This window comes from Parus major, chromosome 27, assembly GCF_001522545.3.
Source record: "Parus major isolate Abel chromosome 27, Parus_major1.1, whole genome shotgun sequence".
Lineage (NCBI taxonomy): Eukaryota > Metazoa > Chordata > Aves > Passeriformes > Paridae > Parus > Parus major.
In genome coordinates, this window is record NC_031796.1 from 1,413,382 (window position 1) to 1,424,190 (window position 10,809).

General features: G+C 51.7%; 1 protein-coding gene across 2 annotated transcripts in view; it reads right to left on the bottom strand.

Annotated features, from left to right (window-relative positions):
• LOC107215137 (keratin, type I cytoskeletal 14) overlaps nucleotides 1-9,118 on the bottom strand; it is a 13,515-nt gene extending 4,397 nt beyond the window's left edge. The window contains exons 1-8 of one of the 2 annotated variants that reach the window (XM_015651122.2): nucleotides 8,544-9,118; nucleotides 7,288-7,370; nucleotides 6,607-6,763; nucleotides 5,939-6,100; nucleotides 5,732-5,857; nucleotides 5,421-5,641; nucleotides 4,956-4,993; nucleotides 3,379-4,608 (exon numbers count right to left, since the gene is read on the bottom strand). In XM_015651122.2, the coding sequence (XP_015506608.1) occupies nucleotides 4,511-4,608; nucleotides 4,956-4,993; nucleotides 5,421-5,641; nucleotides 5,732-5,857; nucleotides 5,939-6,100; nucleotides 6,607-6,763; nucleotides 7,288-7,370; nucleotides 8,544-9,053 (1,395 nt within the window). In that variant the 5' untranslated portion in view covers nucleotides 9,054-9,118 and the 3' untranslated portion in view covers nucleotides 3,379-4,510. Of the gene's footprint in view, nucleotides 1-3,378; nucleotides 4,609-4,955; nucleotides 4,994-5,420; nucleotides 5,642-5,731; nucleotides 5,858-5,938; nucleotides 6,101-6,606; nucleotides 6,764-7,287; nucleotides 7,371-8,543 lie in introns of those variants that run through there. The other variant, XM_015651123.2, reaches the window with a different exon arrangement.
• Nucleotides 9,119-10,809: the final 1,691 nt, after the last annotated feature.

Here is a 10,809-nt window from a genome sequence, read left to right on the forward strand (position 1 = left end):
AGCAGCAGCAGCAGCAGCAGCAGTGAGTGCTCGCTCCCCTGCCTCGGGGCCCTTTATAGCCCGGCCAGGAGGCGTTGCCACACCACTTATTTATTTTTTTTTTTTGCATTCCCGACAATTTTCATCACTCATAAAACCTGAGCCAACTTCCAGAATCGTCATTTTTGCCTTTGTTCTATTCATGCTTTTTGTCATATTCTACTAGAAGATTTTTCTCTTACAAAGGGTGTCTTTATGCTTCTTCCGTTTCCAAGTAAATTGTCAGGTGTGATTAAAAGGAGGAGGCTCCTTGCTCAGGGCTATGATTTAATTCCCTCTGCACTGTGAGCTTTGAAACAGAGCGGTGCAGGCAGCATTTGACCGAGTAGCTCAGCATCTCTTTTACTGTGGCTTTTTGTCCCAGCTGCAGTTTCCTGTCCCTGCTTGGGCTGCACACACACCTGCAGGACAGCAGCCGTGTTGTGAAGCCCTGAATGGTCCTCCAAAGCCTCCTGAGTCCAGTGGTGCTGGAAGGAACTTGGCTCCCAATCCTGGAAGTACAAGTCTGCTATTTTATCTGCAGGGAGGGGGATGATCAGTAGTGAAAAAACAATGAAAAGGGAATTTGTGCTTCAGGGCTCACTGGAAATTTCACTTCAGAGACCACCCAAGAGTGGGGGACTGTGGGAAGGTAATATTAAGGTTTGTGTTCTTTGAGAACGAGCACTAGCCAACCATCCCAAAAGGACAGGGTATGGTGGCCAGCTAGAAGTTATGAGATCTCCAGGAAAAATGTGGGATAGCATAAAGTAGATGAAGGACATAAGAGAAATGCTCCTGGTGTGTAAGCCCTGTGAACAGGAGCACAAAGCTGGGAGCTCAGCAGCTAATGCCAGTGATGTTTTCTGTGGTGGACAATTCTGAAAGTTGTGACCAAGCAGGACAGCTCCACTGTGAGTTGAGTTTACAGCTCCCACAGAGACGGAGCTTCAGGAGAGACAATGATTGTCTGTGGCAAGCAAAAAGGCTCCAGAACTGAGTGCAGTGGTGTGGTCAGGCCCTGCTGTCGCCTCTCAGCGCTGACCTGCAGCACGAGCAGAATCCAGCAGTCTGAGTGTCCCTGGCTCATCGTGCAGGGTGTGGAGGGGAGGGGATTGCTCATGTGTGCACACGGTGGATTGTTGGGCTGTCTCTGCAGACAGGCCCCAACAGCCCCTTCCCAACAGCCAAGTTCTTCCTTAGATCATTTGCCAAAGGAGGGGAGAAAGGGTATGGAAGGAAGAACAAAGGTACATTGCTGAGGAGCTCAAAGGGCACAACTCCCTCCCCTCCATCTGCAAAAAGCTGGAGACAGTACAGGACTGGATGTGTCCTTGGAATATCAGGAGCTGGCTGCTATAGTGGTTCCCTATGTTCCCATTTTCCACAGGTGAATGGAGACAAGTCTGTGCAGTTTGGAGATCTGGAGGGTGGGGGTCTCGGCCGTGCTGGCTCTGGCCATTTCTGACTCTTGGAGTCGGCGTGTTCGTGTCGTGTGAGCGCCGGGCACGGGGCCAGGGGCCGCCCACTCGCTGCTCGTCCTCCCCAGGTGCGGATGGAAAAGGTGCAGCAGCGCGGGGGCGGCCGGGACGTGTCGCTCCCAGGAATGTGCTTCGTCCCCATCTTCATTTCCTCACCTTTGCCCGGGCAATGCCGTGGTTTGTCCTCTCTGATTGCAGCGGTGATGTGGGGAACGGGGAATGTCAGAGCCAAAGCCGGTACAGAGCCCCTGTGTGAGTCCAAACGCTCAGCCCTGCCCTGAGCAAACCCCTCGGAGTGGGGCAGGTGTCACACTGTCACAGTCGTGTCACACTCAGGTGATTCACGCTTCTTCCTGGATGGGGAATTGCCTTTTCTTTCATCTTTTGTTTGCCATTGAACTGCTATGTCATAAAAACACACATTGCCCAGAATATCTGTGATACTTTGGTAATGCCACAGGGCAGCAATTAAAATCATGAGCATTAATTAAGATTTAAAACTACATTAACCACTCAAGGACGTTATTTCCATGACCTCCCATTGAACACAACCACAAGGACTGCATGCTATTTCTATCACACCCTTTGAAGTAAAAGGCTGAGTATTAAACCAGATCCTGCCTCTGTTCTTGCACACGTGCACACTGCGAGCTCATTTTTAATCTAATTCAAAATCAGAATTCCAGTTCTATGGCATAACAGCAGCTTCATGGTAGCACAATGGTGTTTAAACATACAATTTGGCCTTACTTTGAGGGAAAATGGAGATGAAGTTCTAGCTCCAAAATTACATATCAGCAGATGCAGATACTACCTGGATAAAAACACTTCCCTCTTTTTATATGTTTATAAAGTTTGCCCTGGAACCAAATTATCACTGAAAAGTTGCCTAAAATGAGTTGAAAACCACATGTTAATGTCTGTTTCTAAAGTGGTCTTTTCTGTCAAAGGAATTCAGTGTTGCCTGAGAAGTCAAGCCATCTTTCTGGACTGAATTCCCCCTTTCTGAGACCTGCCTCAAGCTGCCTGTCATGAGCCACCTCTGCAGCTCCCTCCTCGGCAGGGTTTCCTAAGGTCAAGACTAATTATTAATGCTCAAGGCAGGAGAAAATTGACATCTGTTTTCCACACCTCCCTCACACTGTGCGGCAGCAGGAGTAATTAAAGCAGGGGATTTCATTAGCAAAGTGTTATTTGTTGTTTCTATAGGAACACAGGTGTGCCCAGACTTTTACAGGAGGAAAATATAAAGCAAGGGTGAATTCCAGTGAGGCACCTCAGCATCCCTGGGTGTTGCAAGGGCAGCAGCCAAAGGGACACAGGCGTGACAGGGGCCTCAGAGGAGCTGCAAGAGGTGTTGGTGGTCCCTGCACCACCCATGGGGACAACAGGGTCCCTAAGAGGTGACCTGGAACGGGGTGTGGCCGTGCAAGCTGTGTCTGTCCCGACCCTTCTCAGGCATCTGATCTTGAGTGCTTCAGCCCTGTCTTTATCCAGCCCTGGGACATGAATTCCCTCAGGGAGAGTCCCCGGGTTGCTCTGGGCTCTCTCCTCAAGGCTGTGGGAGTGGAGGGAGTGCAGTCTGCAGGACCGTGGAGGTGCTGGGGCTGGAAGCGTCTTGGGAGGGTCGGGAATTGTGCTGCCACTGACCCATGGATCACTCATGGTGCTCCAGGAGCCTTTCTCCTGACCCCACTGATGAGCTCACTGATCATTAGCATTAAACTTCAAACCAGAACCGTGTCTCCTCCAGCTGGTGGACGCTGGGGGTGCTTGGGGCAACCAATGCCCCACGAGGGTCACGGGGATCTGCTCCGAGGGGGCCGGGGGGACACAGCCCACGGCGCTGGGCAGAGCTGCAGGACAGGGGCATGGGGGGCCTCAAAACCATGGAGCCCTTCCAACCTGGCTGCAGGGCAGATGATGAACTGCAGGCATCATTCCAGTGTTTGGTGAAAAACAAAGAATTCTCTCTTATCTCCTCTTAAATTCCACAGATTTCTGGAGATGGGTCATAAAGCTGTGTGGCCAGCTCTGCTTTCACTCTCGCTTAGTTGCATTGCTCTGATTCATTTCATTGAGTTAGAAGTTGGATTTATGAAGTAATAAATGTGTCAGAATGCAGCCAAGAATGTGTCTGAACTGGCTTTCCAGGAACGCTGGGCCAGCTGACGGCAGTGGGAACTACTGTGTCAGGAGCAGCCACCGGCACCGGGGAGTGCTACAAGAACTCCCAGAAGAATTTTAATCCTTTTGCTTGCACAGACCATACCCTCCTCTTCCCATCACTGTTATCCTCACCCTTCAGTGGCGCCTCTGGAAGCAGGAACAGAACTGAGCTGAGTTTGCCTGTCTGGAGGGACAGCAGCCGGTGGATCCCTGTCCTGCCTGCAGCTTTACAGACAGTTTCACCCCAAATCTTGGGATCCAGAATGGGGAGCAGCTGCTGGGGCAGAGCTGGGGTGTGGTGTTTGCAGGGTCCTGTCTGCATCACTTGGGCTTTGTCACTTGCTTGGGCTCACTGGGTTAAAGTCTCAGTGCTGCTGTTGCTGGGTGTTGCAGCGGGGGAGCAGCACTTTGTCCAACCTGTGAAACTTGGGGATTCTCACAGGCTTCACCTCCCACCACCTGTGGGATCAGTTCCTTTCTAGACTGCCCCCCACACCCTCTCCCCTGGAGCCACCAGGTCTCAGGAGTTACAGAGGTGTGGGTGTGCAGGCCCCACCATCAGGGTACCAAGGATGGAGAATGTTTTCCTTGCAGGGAGGAGCTTTGTCCCACAGGGATGGGACAGCCCAAGAACATCGAGACCAGACCTTGGTTTGCAGGACTGCAAAGAGAAGCTTTATTTGATCTCTGTGTGTAGCACGGAGCTGAGGGAAGGGTGAGAGAGGGGAAGGAAGGGGGTGATAGTGGGAGAAGGTGCTTTTGATGATCCATATGGCAAGAACACATCAGCTGGGATCTGCTTTGCTGTGCTGGGCGAGGCTTGCAGCAGAACAGGCAGTGCCTCAGTGGGCAGCCTGGGTGATCTGCTCCCGGGAGGAGATCACCTTCCCATCCTGGACTTCCTCGAAGATGGTGCGGATCTGGCGGGTGGTTACTGGTCCTGCAATGGGGAAAGAAGGAGCTGTGATTTCCAGGGTAGCAGGGTGGAAGTGTCTTAAGGATCTTTGTCTTAGAGATTTGTTACTACAATCATCTCAATATAGCACCACATTCCCACTGCTAAATTGTACAGACTCAGTCTGTTCAGATCATTTCTGACACATGTTTTGGTATATCGTAATATTTTTTATATAAATTTGTTATATTGTAAAATTTTGTATATCAGTTCAAATTTGGGAAATATAATAAAGTAGTAACTTTAGTAGAAAAGTAAAAGGAGTGTGCTAAGGTGGGTTAAGGGTATGAGAGCTGTATATGACCAGAGCTTTGGCCAAGACCTGTTCTTACCTTCTTTCACGGGCTGTGAGACGTAGTGGGAAGACATGCTATGGGAGGAGAACAAGGAAAAGATGGTGAGAAAAAGTGAGTCATCTCCAAGACAAAATCATTATTTAAACCCTGCCTTTATTTCTTGTACCAATATATGATTAAAATGCTGCCAGTGTCCCCACTGAGGAAAGAAGCTGGTAAGGATGGGAGTGTGACACAGGGATTCACACACCAGTGCAGCACCTGCTCCCTGCCCGGGACCACACACATGTGGAAGGACAGGAGGTGGAACCCAGGGATGCTGCAGGGCCGTTACAACCACTGGGCTGTTGTGGACTGGTGGGACTGGAAAGGGAGACCCTGTTGCATGCAATGGGTCAGGGAATGGGCTGAGAGAACTCTCCAGGAGATGCAGGTGGTTCATTTTCCTTTGCTATAACCCATCTCATCCCACCCTCCCTCCCAGCCAAGCCCCTCACGCACTGGGCATCCTCGCCCTCCAGGAGCCGGCGGTACGTGGCGATCTCCTGCTCCAGGCGGCACTTGACGTCCAGCAGGACCCTGTACTCGTGGTTCTGGCGCTCCATGTCACAGCGCAGCTCGGCCAGCTGCTCCTCCACGCCGGTGATCAGCATCTGCAGCTGGGCCAGCTGGGTGCCGTAGCGCGCCTCGGTGTCGGCCAGGGTGCCCTCCAGAGCCGCTTTCTGTGGGACGGGCACGGGCCGGGCTCAGGGGGGCGGCCGGGGGGGCACAGCCCCGCGCCCCCCGCCCCACCGCCAGCCCGGCCCTCGTACCGTGCTGAGCTGCGACTGCAGGTCGATCTCCAGGCTCTGGATCGTGCGCCGCAGCTCCGTGATCTCCGTCTTGCCGCTCTGCAGCTGCTCCGTGTTGATGGCCACCTCCCGGTTCAGCTCTTCCGTCTGCAGCCAGGCAAAGCCGTGTCCTCAGAGCCCCGGCAGCGGCCCCGGCCCCGCGCCCGCTGCTCGCCGCCGGCTCCTCACCTTGCTGAAGAACCACTGCTCGGCGTCCCTGCGGTTCTTCTCCGCCAGGCTCTCGTACTGCTCCCGCATCTCCGCCAGGATCTTGGTGAGGTCGATGCCAGGAGCAGCGTCCATCTCCACGCTGATCTCCCCACCCACCTGCCCGCGCAGGGCAGTCATTTCCTGACACAAAAAGAGAAACGCGTCTTCAGGCAATCCAAGAACCGGCATATAAAGTGAAGTGTTCCTCTTGAGACAGTTCTTCAGGATAGCAAGCATTTGGGGGCTGATCAAAAGGGAGCAAATTGGGGTATTTGCTCCATGACCACAAATAAAATAATTCAAGTTCTTGAGAAATCCCCACTGGAGTTAATTCTCCAGAGAATAAAGCAGAGCCTGTAGCTGGTTCATTTCTCAGGGAACAGTTCTTTGCAGCCAGAAGCTGTGAGGGTTGTTAATGAACCTCTAACAGCCACAGTGGGTATTACTGACATGGCAAGGGGTGAATGGGAGTCCCACAGGCTCCAGGGAGGATGTGCTGCTGTCCAGAGTGCATCCCTTCTGCTGCCTCACCAGCACTTCTCACCTCCCACCCAGCACTTCAGAACTCAGCATAGCCTTAAAGGCAGGACCAGAACTCAAATTTCAGGGCCCAGGGTGGCCTTTTTAGAGCCCAACTCTGTGCTCACCTCCTCATGGTTCTTCTTCAGATAAGCCAGCTCCTCCTTCAGGTTCTCAATCTGCATCTCCAGGTCGGCTCTGGACAGGGTCAGCTCATCCAGGACCCGGCGCAGGCCGTTGATGTCGGACTCCACGCTCATGCGCAGAGCCTGCTCCGACTCAAACCTGGGGACACACACACAGCAAAGCTGCACGAGCTCCTGCCAGCTGGCCACACAGCACCTGGGCTTGCTGTTTGCTGCCTCCACACTGCTGTTGGCATTGTGGCAGTACTACACGGCCCCACTGACAACTTTCCTAGGGGAAATGCTGAGGAAAGTGGGGGAAAACTGATGATAAAGAGTCCGTAACATCACCCTGCTCCTGACACCTCCAGGCCTTGGTGCTGGCCCTGGGCTCTGTGGAGCTGCACACACACATTCAGGACACAGCGAGGCACAGGGCAAGATCTTTGCACAGGAAAGGCCAGAGATTAAGCTACAGGAATAAAATAGTGAGTTTGGATGAAAGCAACACAACCCCTGGGTGCCTGTAAGACTGAGATAACCATCTGCTTTGGAAATTGTGCCCTCATTTTGAAGGCTTTGCTTCCACATTGCCTTTCTGGGGTTTGGATGGGATTTTGTTCTCATTTCATCAAACTTCCCTGCATACTTTGCTCCATTTTTTTTCCAGGAAATGTGTCTTACTTGGTCCTGAAGTCATCTGCTGTCAGCCTGGCATTGTCAATCTGCAGCAGGAGGTTGGAATTCTCAACTGTGGCCACCAACACCTGGACAGTAAAAGATAAAGAGTGTCAGGAATTCCTCCTGGCTGAGTGTTGGGACAGGAACAACACTTCTGGGGAAGTTTGGCATTTCCTTAGCAGAAGTGTGTCTGGAATCAGGACAAGTGAGATGCAGCTGACACTGACTGTGGGAAGGGCTGGTTACTCCATGACCTCCCTTTCCAAAAGTCCCTCAGTAAGCGTTTCAAAAGGCCACATAAGATGTGTGAGATCTGATGGTGGCCTTTGTTCCTATCCTTCAGGGCAGATGCTGTTTGTGGAAAGGTCAGAGGGACCAGTGGGGTGTCTGTGCTTGGCACACCTTGTTCTGGGATGGATTTATTTTGTTGGCAGCAGAAATGGAACAAAAGGCAGTGAGCAGGTGCCTACAGATTCTGATTTTCATATTACCAAAGCAGGAGCAAATAACCCACACTGGGAGGAGATTCAAGTCAGAGTTTAGAACTCTGTTGAGGAGGGGGGGGAAAAAATTAGCTCCCTGCATCCTTTGCCAGCAGTCCTGCAGCTCCAGCTGTCCACAGCTTCCAGAATTGCTAAGGGCAATTAATACATGGGAAATAAAAGAGAACAATGTTAACTCGAGCATTTCCTCCAAAATGGGATGCTGGGAGTCAAATCAAAGGGAGAGAAATCCCCACGCCCAAGCTGCCTGGGCTGAGGGCTTTGCACCAATTCCAGCCCTGGGGCAGCAACTGCCAAAAGAGGCAAAAAACTCGTTATTGGTCAGTTCCATCTTTTTCTCTTTATCATCTAAATCTCTTCAACAGGAGGTGCTGAAACAAGTTTGCAAATTCTTTGCCTGAATGTTTTCAGACATGATATCAGTATTTCAAAGTTTGCCCACAGCTGCAAATTTCCCTGCACCTTAATTTTAATCTCCCAAGAACACACATGATCAGTGCAGACTTGTCTGTTCTCTTCATTTTTGTGTTACATCCTCTTAGATCTGTTCCTGCCAGTGAAAGCTGCCACTTGTCCAACTCAGGAGGATGTAACCAAAAGCTGACATTGAGACATCTCTCATTTCCAGCCCGGCACTCTACACATGCCACTGAGACACTTTTTATGACATAATTAGTGCTGACTAATTACAGAAGTAAGAGTCATTGTTTCTGCTTCCTCTCTGACACATCCCGTGTGTTAATCCCAGCATCCTACCTTGTTCCTGAGCTCCTCGATAGTCCTGTAGTAGGGGCTGTAGTCACGGTCAGGACCAGGTCCCTGCTTCTTGTACCACTCCCTGATCTTCACCTCCAGCTCGGTGTTGGCCTCCTCCAGGGCTCGCACCTTGTCCAGGTAGGTGGCCAGGCGGTCATTGAGGTTCTGCATGGTCTCCTTCTCCCCGGCCGGCAGGATGCCATCACCGCCTCCAAAGCCTCCTCCAAAGCCTCCTCCAAAGCCGGCCCCAAAGCCGGCCCCATAGCTGCCCCCAAAGCCCCCGCCGAGGGTCCCTCCTGCGCTGCTGCAGTAGCTGCCCCCAAAGCCGCTGCCGAAGCCCGAGACCATGCGGGAGGAGACGGAGTAGCTGCCAGAGCCCCCGTGCACGCTGGGGGCCCTGTAGCCTCCTCCCCCAACACGCACGGAGGAGAGCCTGCTGGAGCCCCCCCCCAGGCCGCCGAAGCCCTTGAGGGAGGTGGAGGAGGAGAATTGCCTGACAGTGGTGCTCATGCTGGAGCTGCAATGGAGAGAGGCGGCTCGGCAGAGCAGCAGCAGCAGCAGCAGCAGTGAGTGCTCGCTCCCCTGCCTCGGGGCCCTTTATAGCCCGGCCAGGAGGCGTTGCCGGCGCCTTTCGACACCCCTGACAGCCAGAGCCAAATTCCAGAATCATCATTTTTCTCTCCTTGATTTCACATCTTTTGTCACATCCCACCGGCAACTCTCACATGGGACCTTCTTCCGCTTCCATTCCCAGCAGCTGGTGCCATCCCAGTCCCTGCTCAGGGCATTCCCAGTGCCCGTTCCAGCTCCACCCGCTGCTCCCTCATGGAGTAACACAATTGAATCCTCTGTCATCCGCCAAATCACTCGCAAATATCATTGCAAAAATCTACAAATCTATTATTTGCTTTTTTGAGAAGTCTAAATCCAAGGAAAGCTGCTGACTTAAGAGATCTGCACATCCATAACCTTTATTTGGGCCAAGCCAAAGCCGGATGGAAACTTTCCCGTCACGACCTTTATCACAGGACAAGCACAGACCTGGCAGGATTTGTGTACTGATACAGGACTTGGCAGAAATCTTACAGCTCAAAAGAGAATAAACTCCATCAATTTCTGATTATGTACCAGGCTGGGCTGAATCTCCCTACAGAGACTGGAAAGTCCCTACTCTGGTGGGGTTTCACACAGTTTAAAGGGCAGATGAGTAAAGTTTCCTAGCAGTACCTGCTTTACTCCATCACCTTTCCCAAAATCCCACAGAAACTGCTCGTGACTTCTAAAAAATGTGTAGAAGCTAAAAAATCCTGTGCCACAATTTCTGCTTTCTCAACATTGAGGCAGGGTTTAATGCTTAAACATTCTAAATCAGAGGAGAGGGAATGAAACTCTCTCAGACACCCACAGCCAGGGAACGTTTCTTGCAATTCCAGATGGGAAGAGAAGGATCAATCTTTATCAATGGGAAGAGAAGGATCAATCCTTATCAGTAGGAAGAGTACAATCAATCCTGATCAGTGCTTGTGCTAAAGGCTTTTTCCTACAGATTTGCAGCTGAAGAAAGCAATGCCGATGGTAACTCAGCATCACCTCTGTCAAAAGTGTTGATGGGCAAAGCCCAGCACTGGGGGTGAGGACCCTGCAGACACCGAGACTCTGAGCACACCCAGAGGGGAGGGACAGTGCCTGCCCCGGGCTACTGGAGGACTGAGCAGGATGGTTACAGTAACATAGCTGGACAGGTATTGCCGTGAAAAAAGCAGCAAAGAAGAAGGAAGTGTGGCACTGCAGTGTTTTATTCTTTCTTGAGAAAAAAGCCCTTCACTGATGTGATGCCAGCTCTTTTTGTGCGCAGTGGAAAATCGCACACCCAGCCCGGCCTGCCTGGCTCCAGCCACGGCATTCTCAATAAAAGAAGTTATTTTGCTTTTTGCAGAGGTGCCTGTGAGGTAGTGAAGGAGTTATAGGGATTAGGAACCCTTTTGTGTGTTCCCTCATGTTGTGATCTCCTTCCTTCCCAGCCCCCTCGGGCTGTTTTCACATTATAATGCACTAACTGATTTTGGAGGTGCTCAGATGTTCCCAGAGCCTCACCCTCGGTAATTCATGGTGCCTCCTTTCTTTCATGTTCCCCGAAGGACACAATAACAACAAGGCTTTATCTTCCTCCTGTTAGATCTCAGGACTTCACAGCAGTCACGCTCCCTTTAGCAGCTCCAGGAGCGTGGGGTGACTTTCTGGGCAGCCACCAAGGAAACAACAAGAG